The 24,344-nt window shown below is 40.0% G+C and overlaps 1 protein-coding gene across 1 annotated transcript in view; it reads left to right on the top strand.

The window, feature by feature from the left end:
• SPATA16 (spermatogenesis associated 16) overlaps positions 1 to 24,344 on the top strand; it is a gene marked incomplete at its 5' end in the record, with an annotated part of 64,841 nt that overhangs the window by 33,783 nt on the left and 6,714 nt on the right. The window contains 5 exon segments of the mRNA XM_008936878.1: positions 2,714 to 2,861; positions 6,251 to 6,397; positions 6,613 to 6,725; positions 13,817 to 13,981; positions 18,416 to 18,499. Coding sequence (XP_008935126.1) covers positions 2,714 to 2,861; positions 6,251 to 6,397; positions 6,613 to 6,725; positions 13,817 to 13,981; positions 18,416 to 18,499 — 657 coding nt within the window.

The raw sequence follows: 24,344 nt of genomic DNA, 5'->3' as shown, positions 1-24,344 counted from the left end.
AAAAAACCTGCAAATGGGGGGAAAACAAAAGAAAACCAAACCAGACCAAACCAAACCTATAGTCCTGTCCTTTCTAGAACTCTCTTGAAAGACCATTGGAGCCCTTGCAATCCTCCCCATAGTGTGACTATATCTTGGGTATCTGCACGGTGTTCAGCACAAAAGATGATGTTCTGTAGGCACGTTTGCTTCCTGGACGTGTTGCCAGATACTCATCCATGGGTATGGACTTCAGTGCATAAAGGTTTAAGCAGAGAAATCCTTGGGGATTTCATCGTATAAAGTTTTCTCCTCGAAAGTTTTTATGGGCTGAGGCTTTATATCCTTAAGGACTTTACCCCATAAAAATCCAAGAGGATAATAAAACAAACAGCATCTATGTCCACGGTCAGTAGCTTGGGGGAAAAAAAAATGCTCTTGGGTAATAATAATACCTTCAGTAACAGTATTGACCAGAACCGACAGATCTATTATTTTCCCCGTTGGCTGACATTTTGCCATTATTGCCCTCTGAGCTAGTCACTATTTGCATGCTGTGCAGAGTAGCCATGGGTACATGGCAATGCAGAGATATTATAGGGGTGACTTTGAGCTGTTCTTGAGGCTGATAAAGCCAAAAGTGAACTTTGCAGGCAGAGCACAGAGCTTGTCTAGTCCAGCCACTCACATTTTCATCTCACTGCCTCATTCTGTGTGTTAAATCTGAAGTGTATCAGTGCACACAAAAGCACATTCACATGCTCACATTAATCCAGATTAGGAAATGGCTGCCAAACCATAAAAAATAAGCAAAATACCCAACATCTCACACAAAATGCTGACCTAATTCTGTGCCTGTATTTACACATGAAATTCAGTAAAACTTGAACAAACAGGGCTCTGCTTTTTTAAAATGTTCCTTGGAAAGCTAGGTTGGTACCATGGTTTTGCTACTGATCCTCTAGGGGCCCTGAACAACAAAATAATTAAAGTCCATAGAAATGGGAAAACCTAAAATCACTTGCCTATAAATCAGTGTAGGCTGGTAAGTGTTCCCTCAGGGAGGAGCAGGCGCAGATCCATTCATGGGCCCTCAAGCTCTTGGCAGGAGGACACACTTGCTATTTTCTGGTCTGATACCTCCCAATTTGTGTCATGAACCATGGATTACATGGCTGTGCCCGTGGAAAGCTGGAACTCCTCTTCACCAGGGAGAAAATTTATTACTGCCCCACGTGGTCGTGGTACTATTACATACATTTGAAGCTTGTTAATTTTCCAGGGTTAAATACTGCCCACTCCAGACTGCTCCCATTCCAGTAACACAGGATAATGGGCTGGATAATCTAAAACGTAAATAAATCCCCAGTGATGCCCTCAACATCTAGGCAGAGTATTCATTGTAAGAGCACTCAGGGTGCACATACGGGAACCTATCACAATATCTGCTCAAAACAATTAAAGCATTTCTATAATATTTCTGCAAAGCCCATACCAATAAAGTGTATGGAAATAAACTGGCCTAAGACCATATCAGAGGACCCATTGTCTAAAGCCATTAAAGAGAAGGACATAGATACTTAAATAATTGGCACTCTCAGCCTTCCATTCAGGGTTGGTGGGAATAGTTGTCAGCTAAACAAATGCCTCACAGAGGCACACTGTGTCTCGGATAATTTTACATAGGTGGAGGATAGACTGGAGAACAAAAGTATGGACTTGTCAATAAAACACCAAGCTAGTCCCATAATGATACCTTCTGTGAGTCTCTTCAGTGCATCTGGGAGGTTCATACACCTTGTTAAAAAAATATATATGTCCTTTCTTCTCATGCTCTTCTGACCACCTCTATTAGCTTTGTGTTAGTATTGTCACTATTAAACACTCCTACACTTTTGCCAAGACACATTAATGAAGTTTTGCAGTTCCCCCAGTTTCCAGAAAGGACTGCCCATGTCAGGAAGACAAGTTCTTGTTTAGCAGCAGATGCAGTCGAAGCAGTGCTGAACGTGGTCTTACCCCAACCCCAACCCAGGAGGAGCTGAATCCCAGCCTTCCTTGCCCGGACCGAGCAAGGCTGTTTCCTGGCAGTTCCAGCACCAGTTCATTGGGGTCCACTGAGTGTGAAATCCACCTCTCTGCCCAAGACCAGCACAATGCATCACTGGAGTCATTTTTAAGGGATTGCAAGGTCCATAAGCTTCATGTTGCCCTCTGCACAGGAGTGAATTTTACTCTTAATGCAAATGGTGTTTAAATGCAATATTTTAAGACTAATATTCCGTGTAGGCACAGTGTCTGATTCATGCCAACCCAAAGGGTAATATGAATGCTTAGTATTGTTTAACCAGCTCCCAAGGACTGAATAAAACCCGCAGATGAAAGATGTGACCTTCAGCGAGCATGGAATCTCTTTTTCTTTTCATCTCAAAGATAATTTATCTAATACTTTTCCCCTCATTGAAGACTTAGGCTTGCTGCATTGAAAACTGTTTACAAATGTTCTTTCTCCATTAAATTGATTTTCTGAGTATAGATAGGCAGTGTTTTCTGGAACTAATTTAAATTCCCCTCTAATTAATATTCAAGACCAAAATATGTTATCTTTGCCTGACTGTGCAATTATTAAAGGGAAAATATCATCTGTGAAAGTAATTATTTTTCTTTTTTTATTTTTTTTTTTTTAACTAGCCATTAACCGACATGAAATGTATCATTTTATTGCCTTTTTTAGGCTATGATTGAAGAAGCCATCACTGCAGAGGTATCTTTTTCGGTTATGTACACACCACTTGTGACAGAAGTCAAGGCTGAGAAAATAAACAAGATAAAGAGCATGTTTGCAAAATACCACCCTGATTACGTGGAGTACATATATACAGGTAATAGCAGATTTCACGTGCTCTGAAGCACTGTATACTGTTTGTGTATGTGTGGCTGACTTAAAAAGAGTTTGAAAGAATGTGGAGCTTGAGCTCCAGATTTTTCTAAACTTCTGAGGAGGAAAATTAACTTTTGAGATTTGCTTTATAATTAGACATGATTTAGGTAATTGAAACGGTACTCAGGAGAAGTACAGACTTTACACTGCAAAACCCCATTAAGATGATTTTTATCCATGAATCCCATATATCCATTATTGAATTTCATTATTGCAACTAGTCTTTTGTTCAGAGGTAAGATTTACATTGTGTTGTGGTGACAGCAAGACCAATGTTCACTCCCATCTCTGTGGATTTCCCTCGGTCACCAGTGGTCATCCCTGCAGCAGGGTCTTGCTTTACAAAACTATCCGCCCTTCTACAAGCACTAATGGATTGACCACCAACTTTGAGAGCATCTCAGCTGCAATTTTGAGAGCATCTCGGCTGCAAGGACAGGAATTAACAGCTAGGTTTCCTTTAGCCTGTTGAAAACATGTATGATCCAGAGTGAACAAGGGCTTTGAAGAGCTTGTTGACATCTTCTGGGAGAGTGAACTCAAATAGCATCTCCTGGAGTAAACAGATGGTGAAATTCTAGTGACCACAGCCTTATTTCAAGAGGAATGAGCATGACATATTGTCAAAAGAGAGGCAGAGGGATAAAAGGCATTTCTTACTATGGTTAACCTGGTGACCTGGAACACAGTTGACTCTGATAATGCTTGGCTTTGAGTTGGTGATTGAGAAACAAAGAGAAAAATACATTTCTCAAGTCAAATTCTGGAAAGCGTCCGTCTTCGTCACGTAAACTAGATGTGTAGCTCACCCCTCATTGCCACTTCCAGCAGGTTGGCTGGAAAGGCTGAGGTACTGCCTGCTCCCTGCAGGAGTTACACCCAGGTCAGAGACAGTGAACTCATGCTTAGTCTTTAGTCCTTGCACCTTTGCTGGGCACCAGCACTGTGCAAATAAAAATGGTTTCCAAAAGGATACACATTCTCTCCTTGGGGACAAAAAGAAAATCTATTCTAACAACACAAATACAAATTAGGAAACCAAATGTTTACCACGAAACTTCAAATTTTTAACACAAGTAAACTTGCTTTGTTCATTTTTGGTTTGCTTTAGGAAACCAGGATAAAACTAGGCCATGTTTTGCTAGTTGCAGACAACCCATGTATTGGATTTGAGGTTACAGTTTCTAGCAGTAACTTTGGAGTTATTCAAAAAGGGAAAATGCGGACTTGCCTGTCATGGAGCTTGTAAAATCCCTGTCTACAATTTACTTGCTGATGTGACTTTGTGGAGAATTTCCTAGGAGAAAAGCATTGGCATTAAAAGCAGCTAAAATAAAACTCCCTGAATCTGATTTTTAAAAAGATAAATTCATCCTTTATATAAACCCCTCAACTTAAGGCAAAGGTGAGACTTTCAGGATCACATAAGCAGCAAAACTGTGCAAGTTTTGCACTGAAACTCAGTTTGCATTTATAAATCATTGAACGACTCTGAAAGTATCACCAGTTATCTTCTTACGCCTCCCAATAAGGAAAATGAAGAAGGAAATAAAGGGGGGTAAAAGATCTCAGTCGTATCATACTTTAATCAATTAGAGAACAGATTGAATAGAGCCAGTTCTGCCCTCAAATGTGTTTGTTTACAAAAATCTATCAGTTAAAATTATTGTTTGAAGTTTACACAAGTTTCTCCAAATGCAGGTTCTGGGATCATAGAAGTTCCTAGGAATTAAATGGACTACATAGCCAAGAAAAATCAACATGGGTATCGGGGTTTGAGAGTACAGTGTGAGAGGTCTCATGCAAGCAGGACCTATCTACACCTCCCTCCTTTCTGTCCTGGAAACCCTCTCAGACAGAGCAGATGTGGCTCCTTTTCCTAGACTTGATGCTGAGATAACAGTTGTGTTAGGTGAAGTCAACCAAAGCAGTAGGGGTTTCTTAGCTTATCTGTTCAGATCTGACCTAAAAATCACACTGCCCACAAAAAAAAACCAAAACCCAAACCCACAAAACCTCAACAACAAACCAAACAAACAAACAACCCCCCCCCCACACACACACACAAAAAAAAACCACCACCACCAAAAAAAAAAAAAAAACACACACAACACTAAAAAGACCAACACAACAACAAAAAAACCCACAGCCATCACAAGCAACAGCTTCATCAGTTTGGTACCACTGAGCATTCAACCTGCAGGTCTGTATCTCACATAGGTGTAATTAAAAATATGAGCTAATCCCCATTTTAGCAGTGGGTGTGAAATACCAGACATCTCACGAACATGTTTTTTTTAAATAACCATCCTCTTCTGTCACAATCATCCATCCAATTTGGCCCAAATTCTACCAGAGTATAAGGACTGAATTGATTTCAAAGTTTTCCTTACTGCCAAGGAAAAGGAGTAGATACACATTTAAATCCGTGTGCACAATGCAGTTTGTGGTGAAACTGAGAATCCATCAGCAGCAGAATATGCTGCAAGGGAAATATCAGGTCCACTCGCTTTGATTTATACGGGGGTAAGTCCGGAGAGCTCTGAGCAGGGTTCTCCATTTGTCACTGTGATCACACAGCCTGGCACCTTAAAAGCAGAGCTCGCTGAAAACAGAGCACTCCTTTGTGAAAAGTGACACTGACATTCAATCTAGGTTTATTTTTTGCAGGGGAAGGGGAGGGAGGAAAGGACTGGTCTGGTTCCCTAAGCAAAGGTGGTTTATACCATTGCTCTGAGCATCTGTCCTTGCCGAGGTCAGGGCAAACCACCCCAGCTGATACACAGGTTTTTTTGGCAGCAGCAGTCACAAACTCTGGACAAGCCACAGCACAGGCTGTCACACACCAGCTGGGTGGGTCAGGAAGGACATGCTGGAAGCCTGGGGTTATGGGGGTGGTGATGGCAAAAGCACAAAACTGTAGGAAATCAAACCACACAGATTCAGGGAACAGCAAAACAGCTTCTTTTGCAGTTGAAAGATCAGGATGTGATGTTACTGAAGCGCTGAGTTATTAATGCTTTGGATGATCAGCACTGAAAAGTACATAAATAGAAAGAACATTTTTTTGTCTTATGCACCAGCAAAATTTAAGCTCTTGATGCAAAAGGTAGCACAGTCTGGAATTCCAAAACCCAGTTACTGCTGGGTGGGGTGGTTTGGTCACCTTTGTTTTGGCAAACTTGCTGGTTTACTGGTTTACATTTCACTCCTTCTTAGACTTCCTTTTTTTTTTTCCTAAAAAAAAAAAAAAAAAAAAAAAAAAAGTAACTTCTCTTACAATTGAAAAGAAGTGTGACAGTGGAAATTCTTTTCATTTTCCTATTCCAGATCCTCATGGATATCACATCTTGCCACAGACAACTAAGTGGCCATCTCATCCTCCTCAGAAGTACTCACTGACTCTGGGTTTCAGAAACAAACATATTGGAAAAATCTTGGAAAGGTGGTCAAGGAGAACACTGCCAATCTTTCCAGGTATGCCGACTTGCTTATTAGGTAGGGTAGCTCAGGGGTGACCCCCATGGTGGGGGTTTCTCAGAACTCATTTTTCTGTACTGGCAGCCCTGACTATCCAGGCAGCTCTCCCCATCCTGCTCTCCCCCTCCAGTTTACCAATCATCTTGCTAGAGCCTCTATGGAAAATGTTTATTCATAAACACAGTCTTTGATTGTGTGATTTCATTTCCTAGACCGGAAAACACCTTTCAGTCCTCTCACAAAGCAAGATGCAGAAAGATATTGGAATAACACTGGGAAAAGGATTGTGCCAGTAATTGATATTATAAGAAGCACCAAATTAGTTGTGAGTATAAAATGCACTTTCTGGTGTGTGTAGGTGTATGGCAGTAGAAGTCTGTGCACGTGTGAACGACGTGTGCTTTTTTGGTGGGTAGTTCATTCTGCACATGCTCCTCCTGTGTCCAGAAGTGCTCAGTGAAGTGCATTAGGCACAGAGTTCTAATAGCTTTTAAATACTTTTTAAAAGTAGCCCTAATTATTTAACAATGTACCCAGTTTATTCAAAATCGCTTTGTGTGCAATTTTCTCAAATCTTTATTGCCTATTATATTATAACCCTACTTCACATAACCACCGAAACAACTCACTATATTTAATACCCATAGCATACTACACATATCACCAGGATCTCCAACAAGAGTTAATAATCACTCTTTGAAGCATTTCTAGTGATTTAGATCCTGATCACTGTGTGGTGAAGTATGTGAAATAACCTTCAAATCTGTTGCAACCATATTGAAGGTATATTAGTTAATTCTAGTCCATACTTTCTGCAATAATGTACACAGTTTTTTAGCACTGTGGCTTTTGATTAGCACAAAAGGTCAAAAATCAAATTTGCATGTAGACTAGACTGTTTTAATGCAATTCTTAAATTATTCTCCTCAAAATAAGTGGAAGAAGCCTCTCCCCCCCAGACTGTAAATGCTAATGTTAACACTTTTCCCCTAGCAATAACAATTTTTCAGATTTCTGTGTGTGGAAGGAATCAGAGCCATTTCCTCATCAGAGGTGTCTTAGCAAATCACAGGATTTATATTCTTAGGTTTTGATACCAGATAGGAGGTTGACAAAAAACTGCTACTTAGCAACCCCTAGCAAGGGAGAAACATTAGCTGGATATTTGGGGAAGCTGTATCTCCTTTACTCCCAAAGAGCGGCTGCTGAAACAACAGTAAGTGCTTGAACTCACACGCTTAGTGGGAGGTAAAGGTGCTTAGTGCTTCACCAAGATGGGTGCTCGTAAAGCCTCTGCATCCACATGAGGCAGGTGGAGCAGGCTGAGGGCAGACATCCCCAAAGCAAACAGCTGTTTCTTTCCCCTTCTTTCCTGAAGCCAGGTGCTGTTGGCTTTGGATGACCAACAGCCCAAGTTACTGATGTGCAGACTAATAGAAGTGGCATCTTTGGGAGAGTGAAGCCTCTGCTATTGTTGTGTGCATCACCCTTCAAACATTTAAGAAGCTAGCAGTATAAACAGATAGTGGGTTGGGTACTGGATGCAGCATAAACCCCTGGCCTTTCTGAAAGCACCAGCAAAACTCCAAGTTTTTTTTTAAAAAAAAATTTGACCCCACAACTCTCTCTTTGGGTATAACATAAGTCTTTTAGAGGTGAGATTCTTCTATTCCAGTTATTCAGTCTCTAAAGAGTATAAGGAAGAGAAAAGACCTTGAAATCGGCTATCTTTTGGATTCCCCATAACTACCCAATTCTGTAAATGAACTCGGAGGAACAAGATCACATGGTTCAAGCAGAGATATCTGTTATCCAAGGTATAAGGAAAAGTAAACAAACTCGTCAAGTAAGAGATGAGAGCAGAGTGGTGTTAGGATTGCTCAGGCCAGTACTAGCTGTATGAATTTACACTGCTCCTACACAGTAATATTTCCCACCAGGTCTAGACCTTACCTCATACATTTAAGTATTCTTACTGAAACAGAACAGAGCTCCCAAAAACACAGTGAAATCCCAGCACCACTGAAGTCAGCAGCAAACTTGCCTTTTTTTTTCCAAGGAGGTCAGCACAGCTTCCCATGGTTCAGGCAAGGTCTATCCCAGTGCCACCTCCTGCAGCAGCAAGAACGGGAGAACAGGTCTGAACCACGGTCCTACAGATCTATAACCAGCCACCACGGAGTCAGTACGGGAGCTTTAATGGAGAGGAGGAAAGCCCCAAGGTAGAAGAAATTATCACTGAGTTAGAACAGAGAGCTGCCAATTCCACATCTGTTATCCATGGAAGCACATTCACTTCAGTTTTCACCGCGTTGAATGATCCAGGCAAGACAGAACCTCTGACCCAAGGAGCAAATGACAAAGCCAATTATACCTGATAATACAGATAGGCATGGAGCCAGAACTGCTCTGCTACTGATTAAAACCTCTTTATGGCCCTGGCAGAGATTTGGCCACTTTTGCTTCCTTGAAAGTGTTCCAAAATTTTCTTCAAGCTGGAAATATGATTCCATTGTATTTCCATGACACACAAATTAAATTAAAAACTTCTGCATGGCAAACTTCGGATACAGACTCTAGCTGTACAGCTTACTTTGAAAAGCTAAAAGAATATATTTGTTTCTGGGTATAACAAACATTCCTTTCTGCCATCTTCTTCATGAAAGATGCAAGCATACAACTCAAATGCTTGTCCTAATCAGATGATTTTTTCTTTTTCGAGAAAAACATCTCAGTGCTAAAGCAGAGCTTATAAGCCCTGGCAACACTTAATATCAGTGCTGCCATTTTTGACCTTTTGTACTAATCAAAAGCCACTGTGCTAAAAGACTGTGTACATTATTGCAGAAAGTATGGAGTATTACCATTATATGCATAGTTTTTCAGCTACACAATTATATTTTTATATTTACATTTTTTTACTTAATTATTTAATTATATGGTTTATACACGCACCCCTGTTGGTAAAACGTGAAGTTAAAGGTTAAAAAGGCAGAATATTTTCTACTGTACCTCCTCTTCTTCATAAAGAGCATCCAGTCCCATTTAAATCAAGGGACATTTGTGTATTGTAAAGCAAGAAGCATTTGAGAAAGAATGTCACAGTCTGGTCCCTGCACAGCATCATCTGTTGCTGGTAAGGAAATGCCACAAACCTCAACTACCCAGACATACACACCATGACACAGAGGTTATTTTATTTGCCTTAAAAAAAAAAAAAAAAAAAGTATATCAGTCAGACTTCCATCTACTGACATTCCAGTTAAGATTACCAGCATGCACAAGTGGTTATTCTATTGAGTGATTTCACTGGCCTTCTACACACCAAGTTTGCCTTTCTTCTGCTGTAGTCCCACGTTGATGGCACATGATGCTACTTAACGGGAGAAACAGTGGCCAGAGAGGCTTGTTAGACTGCTCATATTATAAAGGTGAACAAAACCTACCATATGATTCACAGCATGATGTGTACATTTACAGATTTCACTGCTTTCTTGTCTATTTTTTATGTGGAGGGACAGAGTTTGCTACATACAGATTTCAGCATCCACATTTTCTGGAGGATACCAAGGGCATTAAAGAAACACTATGATGGATTTTTTCTGTTTGTTATTGCAATACACTACAGAGCTGCTTGCAAGGCATAACTTCATTCAGATTTTGAGCTGAAAAATAGTGGTAAAGGTTCCACAATAGAACAGAAGAACTACTGGGGGACATTCCAGACTTTTGCAGAGTAGTGTTCTTAAATATGACAGTTAAACATGCCACACATATTGGATATGACAGATTCTGCTTTAAATCCAAGCTGACCAGCTTTTCTTTTTCTTTAGCACACAGCAATTAAACTTTATTTCTAAATAGCAGTGGCATAAGGCATGACTCCTCCTTTGATTATAGAGGAACACAAGAGGTGGGGGTATCATCCCAAAATTCTCAGTACATGAAAGGGCACATGATTCACTCCTCTCACATGCTCTTCAGCTCCTTTTTCAAGTGAAAGCCTGTCCTGTCTTTGCTCTTGTTGTTAATTCTGGGTATTTAGCAATAACAAGTAAGCTCCATCCAGAACAAGCCAATCTGCTTTTTGTAGGTGCTTTTTCATCCCGGGTCAGAGGAATGAGGGTGTCACAGGGCTGGTCCTCAGGCATCCAGACCCTTTTTTTCCTCCTTTTTTTTTTTTTTCCCTCTTTATTTTAAAGGGAATTTGTGCACTGAAACCTTTTCTGGGGAGGACTCCTGCATCAGGCAAGACTGCCCATTATGAACAAAGTCCTCAAGAGAAAATTCATCTGTTACTCATTTTCACTTTTACTGTTAAATTCTCCTTAGAATACCAGACAATAGGGGTGAGACCCATGCAGAAAGTAACTGTATTATAATTTAATCACATATTGTCTTAACACATTACTACATTTCTAACTAGTATGCAGCTGTGACTCCATATACTGCATTTGCTTGTTTCTTTGCTACTTGTTTCCTTAAATGTGTACTTGTTCTCTTTGTTAAAGGCCTCTTTGCCACTGAAGTCTCCATTCAAGTTTGCTTTTTACTTAGCCTCCACTGTGCCTACCTGAGTTTGTTTCATCTCCATCTGATTGCTTGCCCACTTTATTATGTTTTTTACTGCAGCTTAGTAGCCCCTTGAATTCTGCTATAGTTCATGTAATTCTCATCATGTGGTTCAGCTCCCTGTAGAATTTTCTCTCCTGTCAGCAGCAGCTATTTACTTTCTCTTTCTGCATTTTTCATTGTCACTGAAACATCACCTCCAACAACGTTCAACCTCTTCTAATCCCTTAAAAAACAAACAAACAAACAAAAAAACCAAACCACACACCACAATGCTGCCAGTTATTTATTTATTTACTTCCAGCCTGCTATAAACTTAAATAACATTGCTATGTCCACAGTGCATGTTGGCACAGATGCCCAATTTGTTTCCCATAGATACATGGCATGCTTTCATATTTGTCTGGAGAGTCAAGCAGAGAAAAAATTAATTTCCTTTTGCCTTTACTTTCTTAATCATTGGAGAAGCCCCCAACAGACACAGCGTGATGGGAAAGGATTTTTACCTGCATTCTTAGCTGATGACTCAATATACTCATTTCTTAGTGCTTACGCAAAAAGGTTTTGGGCTGATTTCAAGAATAGCAGGAATAGCAGGGGAAAACCTTTTGCTGCATCTAAAACATTGTGAGAGTATTTCACGTTGATAAGAGCTCTCTTTCTCTTTCATTAACTGATTGCTTCTCCTTATTTTAATGCACACAGCTCTACCTGGGGACAACAGCTCTCTGGCCTTCAAACACAGATGATCAGGTGGAGAGGGGCGTCCATTTCCCTCCTTGCTGTAGTGCTACACTGCCTAGACTGTGTCAGACTTAAATCATCACACATCAGAGATAACAAGAAATCTGTTTTCTTGATGGTGTCTCCTAATGATACGAAGTCAGGTCCTCAGAAAATTAGTCTTGAAGTGATAAAAATCGTTTGCAAAAGGGTTGCCCTGGTCTCCCTTCTTAGAGGTGGGTCAACAGAGGTTCATAAGGAGGTAGGCCTGTAAGAGCTCTCCTGGCTCCTCAAGTCAAATCACTACTCTTATACACAGTTGTGCAACCTGATATCCTATCCATAACTTGAGTAAAATCTATCTTAGAACTAGTTAGGTTTTCTGGCCCTTCTACTCCTGGTGAAACACACTGCAGACCTTCAACCTGCATTGTAAGAAGCTTAATGGCTGCCTTGGTCTTTTTTGTACCTATTTATAGACAATGGCCCTTCTGTTATCATTGTCTTTTATCTCTCCTTCCCTTTTCACTTGTTTGCTCTCTGTGGAATTTAGCCCTGCTTTATGTTTATTGAGAATAATAGTAAGCTCCTGGCATTTTCATTAATAGACTAATCAAACCACACTTCTCTCAAAAGAGGTATCTCCTACCGTGCTGGCTTCTCTGCTCCATGATGTTGGGGTTTAAATTAACCTCTCCAAACACAGCTGACTGGAGTATCTGCAATACTCCAGAGAACTGCTGACCAGAACTCCTTTTCTCTGTGCAATGCTTGATTCTTTCCCTCAGCTAATGGAAACACCAGTTGACTCAGCTCGGTCTTTTTTCATTTGCTTTTGTACCTGAAGCTTCATCCCTCCCATGGCTAGTGCATGGTGTTTTCTTTCATATTATTTTACAACTATACCAGGTTAATTTGCATTTTTCTAGAGTTAAAAGAAAACTAAGCTTTCCTCCATTATTCTTCTCGTGAGTTGTATAGAAAGCAAGGTCAGCATTGTTCAATTCTTAGACTTGGTACAAGAACTACATCATTCTAGTCATTCTGATAACACTTGATGCTTGCCTAGTGCAAATTTCTACAAAACCCAGATCAAACCAAATTACCAAGATTCTTTGCCAAGACAAGTTAATTTTAAAAATGGGACACCATTTATTGAAAAGCAAGTGTCATTCAAATCTTTCCTTTCACCCTGCTCAATATACAATTGGACCTAGAATCACCTACCTGGAAGTGTCTGAACACAGCAGCATCGACATGTCACCACATGTCACTGCCAGAACAAAGGTCTGCTAAAAATACTGGAAGTGGTTTCGAAAACTGATGCCAGTTCTTGGAATTTTTGGCACTTAGATACATTCAAAACCCTGATTAGATGAATGGGAATTTCACTCCGAAGGGCTGAGCATTCAGATATGCAATGGCTACATCTTATTGGGAATCTAGGCCAAATTGCTTTTGAAAATCTCAGTAGGGTGCTTATTTGCATTTTTGGCATCAGAATACTTTTGAAAATACGATGGTGAGGCTGCCATCTATCAAACACTTCAGCAGGTGCTGAGATTTTATGCAAGCACTTGGCTGAGTTTCTGTGTTCAACATGCTTGAAATTTACCACGTGCCTAGCTGCCTGGAGGATCAGAGACTACCACCACAGGTTTCAGTCCCTCAAGGTTATATATTTGAAAACAATAGGTTTGCCTAGTCTGCAAACAAAGCACAAGCTGACACACTACACCGTTTCCTCACCCTCTTTCACTGAAACTTTAAAAGCAATCTGTAAGAGTCAGGTAATATTTAACAGAAAGGATTATGGAAAAAACATTTCCAAATGAGAAAATTGCATTTATGTTTGGTATCTGCTGTCCCCCCTTCACATATATTATGAATACGTATTTATTTGTCTAGTATTACTACAGAGATTGTGCCAAGAAAGTATTTTTTTCTTCCTCTCCAAAGATTGTCAGCAGCATTATCTTAAAGGTGCTGGATGCCATATTGCTTACAGCATTACTATATATACAAATATAGATGATAATAAACCTCAAGGCTTAGGACTCAAAGGATAAGTGTGTTTTCTGTGAGACTTGCCTAACTGGCGTGCTTTTGCTGAGGGAACAGGACGACCGCTGCCCGTGTGCACGTGGGATAGAGAAGCTGCACTACGCCAGCCTCCTTGGCTGCCTGGAGAGAGCTGAGGAACAGTCCCAAGTGATTAATCAAGCGATGGCTGAGCTAGCAACCGTTCCCTACCTGCAGGATGTCAGTCAGCAGGATGCCAAACTGGTAAGTATTTATTTCTAATACCTGTTTTGGCCTTCGGAGGCAGGGAGCCAGGCGGGGAAGGGCTGGGGCAGAACACTGTGCGGCAGTTTGCTCTGAGAGGTGGTTTTCCAGTGTGTGGACCTGAAGTAGCTTTAAAATCCTACTGCAGTGCTTTGTCAGAGGAGGTGCTAATCACCTGCAAGGATGACTTTCATAGAACCAGCATGACTCATTTGTAGGCATATTTTTAAAACCTCTTCTTTTCCCCCAGACCTCCCCAAATCAGCCTGGGAAAATGATTGCAATTATTCAGATCATGCTACATTAAGATATCTCACATCAGAAACCACCTGCAGCAAAACAGAACGAATCTAGTTAAAGCTGAGGAGAGGGGAAAGGAGAGAAAAGATATTCCTTCCTGGCTCCATCTATGACTTGCTCCCTGTCTCTGAATCAACCTACCTACCTGCTATGCTTTTGTTTTCTCTTTGTAAAATGAGGGCAGTGATGCAAGCAGAGCTGTTGCAAGACTGGAGTCATTAATAGCTTGAGAGTATATGAATAAGCTGCAATCAGAAAGACCTATATGGATATTCTTCCACAATGCTGTTGGGTTTTCTGAGGGGGGATGGAGGAAGCTCACATATGTGCAAATTTTAAGCATTTCAATCTAGGAAAAAAAAAAAAAGTCCCTCCACGGTCCCCACATTTAAATGCAATCAAATTTTGAAGATCCAACTTCGGCTCTCTAAAAATTCTTGGTTTTTCCAAAGCTACTCCCTTGACATTTGTTTGCAGTCCTGCAAAGCTCCTAAGCTCTATAGAATTAAAGCTTCAGAGCAGCTTGCTTTAGGGAAGATGAGCAGCGGCCTGCAACTGCAGGAGGTGGTTGCCAGACTTTGAGGTCTGGGCTCAAGATAAGGGCAAACAACATTGCAAAGGAACTGTTATTAAAAGACATTCTCCTTTGGATGCACGTTTTCTGGTATTAAACTTCAGCGGGTCCACATTTCAAGGCTGGCTAAAGGGTCTTGAGTTATTGGTACATATTTCAGTGGTAGGTTTTTCTCCAGGGTACAATATTTTCAGTACATCACACGTTAGGCACAGGCTATGACACTGTTGCCAGTATCTTGTCACGTAGTAATCATGAGTCTAACCTCCATGGAAAGCTTTTCTGGGGAAGCTCTGGGCCATCCAAGACAAAAGTCTTCAGTTTCTTAGGGGTAGGACTGGGCAGAGGAAGGGTCTGTGCTAGGAGATTTAAGTGACAGATTGTAAATCTTTCAATAAAACAGATATCCTTTGTTTACTGAGCTCAAGATGTTTTTTAAAAGAATAAAGGCACAAAACCTCTAGCAGCTACCCTGTCCAGAGCATTAAAATGTATTAATTCAGCATTCATTTATTTTCCTTTGTCCTGTCATCCTGCTGTAAAATATATCTTCAGTCTGTGTGCAAACAGAGGCTCAGATGCTTTGTAGCTAGAATATTTTAGTACCACAGTGTTAAGGCACATGACTGCAAGCAAGAACTTGCAGAGTGACTTCACCAGAGAGTGATTAATGGGCTTTACCTTTCCTGGTGGCACCAGCCCACATGGCACAGGCTTCTTTATGCCAATAGGGACCATTTCCCTACCACATCACAACTGCCTCAAGCACAGAACATTGCTGCCCATCACTGGCTCTGCACACCCAAATTGCCCAGGGAATGAGCAAAAGATCCTCACTTGCTCAGCCTTCGTGTCATCCTCCTCATTTCACTGGGATCTAGGCAATATGAAAGACTTGCAGGATTGGGCTGTACTGGTGTGATCGAGCAGCTCTCAGTTGATGCTACTGAGGCAGCCCTCCATGTCCATGGGGTCAGAATCTCAGCACTCATGCAGACTCCATGTGCTTCTAACTCTTCAGCAGCATTTTGAAGAGATATCTAAATTTTTCCGTGAAGAAAACTGAGCTGGCCAAATTCTAATCTCACTTATACTAATAAAAATTTAAAGTAATTCCTGTGAGGTCTGAGTTTACATTGGTAAAACTGAGATAAGACTTTATGACCAAGCAAGGCAGTTAAACTGTGAATTAGAAAAACGCTAAGGATGCCAAATGTTTATTATCACATACAGTATAAGTTGTATAAAGTTTAAAACACACTGAATTTATAATAGTGCAATTTGCACTGATACAGCAAGGATCCCAAAGGCATTTCAGTTATAAACTCTTCTGTGTAAATGTCTTCCTGTAACTAAATAGAGCCCTAATCTATGGCACAGACAACCTCAGCTGAGGCCTTCTTAGATCAGTATTTATTCATAGACCTTGGGAAAATAAAGATTTCAGTTTGCTTGAACAGTTGAATATAAGTGGGGAAAAACCCTGAAGAAAAATCTTTCCAAGGTTTATGATTTCAATGTCACTGTATTTGTACCTCATAAATCAAGATGAAAGCTTGTTAAAAAAAAGCAGAAATATATTTCAATTTAAAAATCAAATGAGTACAAGATTTTTTATAAAAAGCAGCATTTTTTTTCTTGGAAGGGATTTTCCAAAAAAGACCAGCTTTGGGAGAACAACTGTCATTTGCCAGCTGCCTGCTCTTTTGGCACGCATATTTTGTCTGCCAGCAGAGCTGATGAAACATTCGGGGTTATGAAAATTAAAACCAGAGCACACACTGGGCACTTTTCACTGGTATGTATTAGTAAAACATTAATTGGAAAGGTTTCTTGTTTTCATTTCTTGCCTAAAGCAGTAAAATCTTCAGCCTGGTTGGGCTATTGGAGTGGCCCCTTAGGGGTGACAGACCCATGTCCTGGTCCCTGCCCCAGCGGGTGCTGTTCAACTAGTTCATCAGAGAGTCATTCCAAGAAAAATAATGGAGAAATCCTCCCCTTCCCCTGACCAGTTCCTCCTCTGCCTAGTTTGACACAGGATCTGTGCTTTGCCCATTCTGACCTTAATACTCTTAATCTCTGGGCTGTGTCTATTCTGGATTCATAGAAGGAGATGATCTGTCATAAAAGTGTTGTGATGGAAAATTTCTGACAGGTTCTTGACTCTTTCTACATTAAAATCAGAGGCAGAAATCTGCAGTTTTGTTTTTCCATGAATACTGATGCATGACTTAAGCTAAAAGTTTTCATCAGATGTTTGAACCAGTAAGTTCCAACCTACTGGCCACACAAGCATAGAAAAAGCAGGTTTAAAACAGACAAAATTAATTTATTTAGAGATTCAAAAGAAGATTCCTGCATCCTTGATCCAATGTTGGGACACAGACAAAGAATTTTAATTTCAAAAGCCTTGACACAAAGATAAAGTTGAGGAAATACAGATCTGCGCCTTGAATCTCAAGGCAGCTTTTTTATATCTTGTTCAGATGGTCCTAAACACTGATGTTTCATCACCTTATGTACTGATATGAAACTACTGCCCATCCAGGTACAAAAAGAAGAGAATTTCTCTATGAATGCTTATACTTATACTGTCCAGTTACTTGTAATGAGTAACACATTTGGGAAGAAACACCAAAAACTACCATGTGGGTTCACTTTAACCAGCTAAACGTTTTGGAATACACCTAATAAAACACAGCAATATTACAGGTATTAAATATTCATTTTTCCCAGTCTGTTCCTAAACACTGATGCCAATGGCTGCTCCCAGGAGGACACCAGGAGGAGATCCCAGGACCTGACCCTGTTGCTGAATTAAGAGCAACTGAAACATATCCAAGTGTTTGGGAAGGGTGCAGGGTGAGGCAATGCTATGACTGACCTGGAAGGGTACTGGAGTGAGGCAACTCTACAACTAACCTGAATTTTAGCCTTCCCTCTAACAATAAAGACTTATTAGCAAGTATTTTCCTACAGCTTCTTTTTAGAGTTTACACTAGAAATTGTCAGCCTTGTTTTTATGCTCTGTTATGCTGAACGATGGTGGGAAGGGAGGGTTTGCCAAAGAAAAAGGATAGTAAAAGCAGGCAAAATGAGCTAGATACTTCCAGCTACAGTAAAAGCATCTCAGCTTTAGTGTTGTCCTCTTGTGAGGTTTTACATGCTGCTTTAAATTATGATACATTAGCCTTGGGAGAAAATACTAAAAAGCATTCATGTACAGCACAGAATATCCCAGACAGCTAAAGGATGAAATATGGAGCCTTTGTTCTTTACAACCCCAGTGTCTTCCTTTACTAAGTTTAAGCATTTACTGCATTAAAAGTATAGGCTTAAATACAAATTTTCCAGAGGATTTTTTCCTATTGTTAAGTATATCCACAATAATACACTGTAATGGCTGAAGCAAAGATGAGGTGGCAGTGCTCATTGTGTGAAAGATGAGTAATAAAATCATCAGCGTACAAATGATTTTTTAATTAGGTTTTAATCTGTGTATTTAGAGAAGTTATTTCTGTGTGAATTCCACACTGATAATTTTTATCTTGGTGCCACAGCTGCAGTCACTAATGGCAGATGCCATGGACACCCTTGAAGGAAGAAGAAGTAGTAAACGACGTGTGTGGAATAAAATTCAAAAGGTAAAAACCTGCAGCAAAGGGCAGGACAGTATATTGTTCCTTGGGGATTAAATGTCCACCTGAGTCCTATCTGTTCAAAAGGTTGAAAAGAAGGTAGGTGCCATTTGAAACCTGTGTGTCTGGAACTGTGTCAGAGCTCAGGCACTAGCCACAAATACATATTTATTACTTGCTTTAGCCCCTACGGTTGATCTTCATCCATATCAATAATCTCATGTGATTATCTAATGGGGAAAAAAACCACATCACAGACCTCTCCAAAAAAATCCCTCCCCCCCAAGAAAAAAAAAAACAACACAACAAAAAAAAATCCTAACAGCCTCTTTCCAACACTCGTGAGGCAAAACAAAGGATAAATATGCACACCACTTTTACATTGCCCAGGATAGCCTCTAAATCTCGCACACCAGCCTACAGAGCACATGAGAATCTTTTGCAGCATTAATGTTATGTATGATATGAATTATAAGTATGTAACCATATAAAAATATATATTTCCTGCTTCATATGATAGATGATGCAGTCAATTATATATTTACAAATAGCCTATTCCCTGTACTTGTCCAGCACTCATCCTTCCCATTTTCACACTATAGACTTAAATATCAAAGATAGTTTTCCAAAGTTTGTCCAAAACTCAGGATTTTAATCCACAGTTAGATGTTTGCATATCCAGCCCAATTTTAACAACTCTGTACAACCACAGTTCAGAGGCTGTTGAGAAGAGATTATGGCTGAAAGTTAGGCTAGGGACACATATCTAAATATTTATTAAAGGCTCATTAAAAGTTTGGTGGTGGTACCAAAAAGATTTCCACATATTTCATCAGTGGCTAATATTTAATTTTAAATTCAGTAAAACAAAATATTTTCTTTCAGTATATTCATATTTCACTATTTCATATGCATTTCTCCGGACACTTATTTTCAGTATAACTTTAATGGAAATCAAGCTAACATTTTAAAATGGATGGATATCCCATATTATGCCATGTGAATCTGTGCATAATTCAATAGGAATAAAATTTACTGAATCCATGAAAATCTGCTCGCTGCCGTTTTGAAATTTAGTGTTTCAAAACTCATTTGCATTCAGAACATAGGTTTGCATTTCATTTCTGACCACTCAGCCATCTGATTTGAGATATCCTCTTCCAAGTGGAGTCACTGTTTGTTTCAAAATTTTTATAATATGGAAAAAGATTTTTTTTTTTTTGTCACAACAAAGAAATGAAAACTATCATCAAGTCATCAAGTATTTTGTTTCTACTGTATTTCTTTCCAAAATTTAATTTCAGCATATGCAGCATCTTCTCAGGTTAAAAATTCTTTTCAAGTAGAGGAGTGAGAAACACCCAGGGAGTTTGGGGGTTTCTTTGTCAGATTTTTTTTGTTGGTTGTCATTGTGGTTTTTTAATCAGCTCTAATTAAGAATGTTACACTAGGTTAAAGAAATCTAACACATTACTAAGGAGGATTAAATCTGATGATTAAAAATTGATGTGGTGTGGATTATCACATGTCCCTTGTGCTAGAACCATTTCGAAAAATTCAGTATTTCTCATTTATCTCATCACATAATGCTGATTGCTGGAGCCTACAAAGAACCTTCACACAGGTCTGGTTACAAGTTAGTTATTTTTATTTTTGCTATTGAATTAATTTACATATATTGCAAAGCAAAAAAGAGCATAAAGGAGTTTATACAACCAGCTATAAACGCAAAACTCTGGAAAAGTGACAGCTACGCTCCCACCAATGAAGTCTGGCTTTTGCAATAGAAACAGTTGTTGCACCTAATAAAGCACTCCAAATTTTTCCCTAAAGTGGCAGAATTACAGCAGTGACTATTTTCCAAATGGTTAAAGAGTCTGTCAGAATTGCCATTACAAACCATTGTTTGCAGAGTTTCATATTCTGGAATCAGCCATTAAAAATTCATTTGAGCAAAAATCTGACATAGAAGGGCACAAAACCTGACACCCAAACACTTTGCCCTTTGTCACAGTGGAGGCCTTATCAAATTAGTGTGAAATTAATCTGGGCAATTTTGAATTTACAGGATTGACAAAGTAGGAATGTCTGTGTAGCTTCAAGTGTTTTGGGTGCTGTGCTGCTCATCCAATTCACTGACAAATTTATGTTTTTAAGAGAACTGCTTTATCAAAGGGCCTAATTATTTTTGGAAGCTTTAAATACAAAGAAATGAAAAAAACCAACCTCATAATTAGCTGGAGAAAGGAGAACGTCACTGCACAGAAGGTGCCTCTCTCAGTACTATCAGCCTACAGACTCTCCATCCACAGGGAGACCTGACCCAGGAAAGCCTAGATTCCCTTGGGAGATTAAGAAACATCCTCCCACACAGGCTTTACTCAAGGACTAGATATCCCTGAAGAATGCCTCAGAGGCATGAAAAATGGTCCAAGTCAGCCTTCAAGATCCCAATTCTCAACGATTTTACCAACACTTTTTCCTTGCAATCCCCTGGATAAAACACGATCCTTGTATTAGCACTTGGGGGAAACAAACACCTGGGTCTAAGACCTTTCAAGCAATTAAGGAAGGGACTGACTCCATGTCTACTTCAAGAAAACAAGTATTCCTAAAAAAAATGTCATCACCTTATAGTGGTCAGAAATTCCCAGACTGATCTTGCTGGTGACCCTTATGAATGGGAAGCCCACCTAAAGTAGTCAATAGGAAATGTTATGGGCAAGAGCATGAAACCTCCTCTTTTTAAGTCTTCACAAGTGAGCAGAGATAGAAATGTGGTTTTGTGTACTGGATTTTAAAGTGCCAATTCTCAATTCAAATTACATTTGAATTTATAATTTTAACAAGACTGATTTAGCCCCGTGGTTTAAGCAGTGACCTCTGATGCACAAGGCTCAGCAGCAACGAACAGGAAACTTGCAAGAGAGATGGAGAACTAATCTGATAATTCAGCTCAGTCCCACAAAACTCTGTCCAGCCACTGGGTCTTAAGAAGATGGGAACACTACCGTAACAGCCGGGTCTGGCCATTACGGAGTGGCTTCTTTGCTGACAGAGTTACGATGATGTAAGTGATGTCTCATGTGGGACTAGCAGTAAAGTCTGGCCCTGACAACCTCAAGGAACTAGGACTCTGCATGGCCATTACAGGACTTCATAGCAGCTACAGACAGGCAGGGGGCATTAAGAGTGGTCCACACACAAACAGCAGGAAGGGTCCTGCTTCCCTCTGCGGGGCCTTTGCTTCTCTGCAGTCTTCTAAGAGAAACAAAAATATTACTTTCCTGTCTTATAAGGATAAATTCATGAGTAAAGTTGCACAATATTGTTACAGTGAAAGGAATTTCATTAAATAAATAGTTTAGAGCCTATCAATGCAAAACTTTTGGCATCCAAAGAGAGGAGAACTGTATAAGTGCAAGTACCAGTATGGCTCTACCTCTCCTGTAAAGATATTAACATAGTTCTACTTCTGTCCTCCATTTAGCCCCCAGGCTTCCATAGCAGTTTCACCAGGTCCTCTTATCATTTGAGCAGCCAAAGGAGAGACAAGAGTTGGCAAATAAACACTTTCCTCCACTTCCACATGTGAGACACTTCATAAAACCTTCACATCTGAGTTTACCTCAAGGGCATCACATACTTTGCAATTTAGATAAGTTATTATGCCCATCATTTGCTGAGCTCAGTGGAATGCCTGTTTCATAAATCTGAAAGCAGAGCAAACATGGATGAGTGAATAAAAGAACAGATGTAACTTACATAAGGATAAGTATATAACAAAAGCCACACTAATATATGTGAATATGAAATGAAGTAAAATTAGCCTAACATATTATATAATCTTTTAGCCAGGCACATAGATTTTCAGCAGTTGACCTCTGCTTACTACATCTCTGCCTTCTGCAGCAGCAGGGGAACACTATCTGACGAACTGTGCTCTTCCACTGACATTATCTCTTAATTGAAAATCAAGCTATGGAAAAGGGCCATAGACTTGCTAGGCTTTCGGTCAGCCAGGGGAGCAAGGAGGGAGATTCATGGTATGTTGATGGAAAGTGGACGTGTTGCTGAATAGTATTGTGCTGGCTACTACGACAGTTCTTTGATGTATATGACTTTCTGAGATCTTGTAAAGTCATTCAAGCCCATGCCACAGCCACTGGGAGCTGCACTCGCTCTCAGAGCATGCAGCTTTCAGAAGTTTTTGCATTTTGCTGCACTCTCTTGACTCAAACTTGGTTATTCCTGAATTAATAGAAGGAAACTGGCTGCTGGTTTATTCTCTTGGGGCTGTATTGCAGCCACGGGTTTCATGAACCCATGGACCCATTGTGTAAAGGGAGGGGGAAAGCAAAAGATGGGAAAGGATAGGAAAAGCACATGTTCTGGAAGAGGAGAGGAAGTTTAATGTGTGTAATGAAGCCAGAAAACTGCAAATGCAAAAGGAAAATAATGTTAGTGTCACTGATTCAGGTAGAATTAGAGTGAAGGAAACTAAAAGCAGAGAAACCAGACAAAAATGGAAAAAAAAAAAATTTGTTAGTGTTGACCAAAGATTGGCTTCGTGCTAAGATTAGAGAAAACTTATTAAGGCATTCTGGAAAGGATTAACTTGGAATCAGCGACAGGCTCAAGAGGGACAAGAAGTAACTGTGGCAGAGGTTTTTAACCTGGCACTGAGTGAAGTGTTCAGACCAGACAGAGGAAGTTAGGAGAGTGCATGAGCAGAAAATGAGATCTGCCCCATTGCATCTGAGACAAGACAAAAGAAATGGAGGCAACCAAAGAGTGCCATTAATAGATTCAGACCCACTGCAGAGACAATAAAAGCATGACAGCATTCATGGAGCTCTGCATGTAAGAGAGAAGTGACAATGGGATTTCAGCAGTTATCAATATTCCTGGTCCCTAAAATCAATTCCTACCCTTGTGAGTCACTGGTTCTTTGTGTCTTGCATACAAGAGAAGAAAAGATACCCCAGCAAGATGCTTACATGGTCCTCAGCTACACTAGCAGATGCAATTGCATCCTGCCTGTTTCCCACCTTCCAGACACCAGTATCTAATATAAATTTGAGCTATTTAAGTGACCACACTCTGAAGAGCTATACCTCCTGATCACAGCCAGGCCAGTATTGCAATATGAAAACAGAGGCTGTGACTACTAAGAAACAGTGAGCTTTGGGGCATACAAGGTTTTATTCAAGTCTGAAGCAAACACAAATTTTTCTAGTTTGCTGTCCCACACCAGAAAGAAAAGCTTCTGTACATAACAACATGGGTTTTTTTCCAGCTAAATCAGTTGGTCTAATAGGAGATACAATCTATATCTATAATGCTTAGGCTATCACAGAACACTGCTAATGCTATTGGGAAGAAGTGGTTTGTGATGAGAAAGGCTTTGGTCTATTCCACCAAGCTATGGGGTGTGATAAGTCACCGGCATAATTTTAAATAGCAGCAAATCTAACAACTGAGCAGTAAACGTCCTAAACATTGAAATAATGTAGCTGGCTGGCAGTTAAATCACAGGGAATTCTAGGCATTAACAACCCCCATTTAAGGATTGAGATAAACATTTCCACAGCCCTTGCTAATCATACTGTCAGTAACAAATGAGCAGCCTGCCTACCTGCTGCCCTCCACCAGACAAGGTCTCCAAACCCATAAACACTTGCTACCACATATTGTTACTGCTATGAAAAATAGCACGAGTCAACAAGAGTACTCATAGTAAAGACGGTGCTGGACAGTGATTTCAGGAGAGTTTATGAAGTACCAAAGGACCATCTGAGTTGTAAGGTAGCAAGCATCTAATGCGTTACCAGAATCAATATTATTTTTA

This window comes from Merops nubicus, unplaced genomic scaffold, assembly GCF_000691845.1.
Source record: "Merops nubicus isolate BGI_N331 unplaced genomic scaffold, ASM69184v1 scaffold47573, whole genome shotgun sequence".
NCBI classification, from domain to species: Eukaryota; Metazoa; Chordata; class Aves; order Coraciiformes; family Meropidae; genus Merops; species Merops nubicus.
This window is presented reverse-complemented; position numbering and strand designations above follow the sequence as displayed.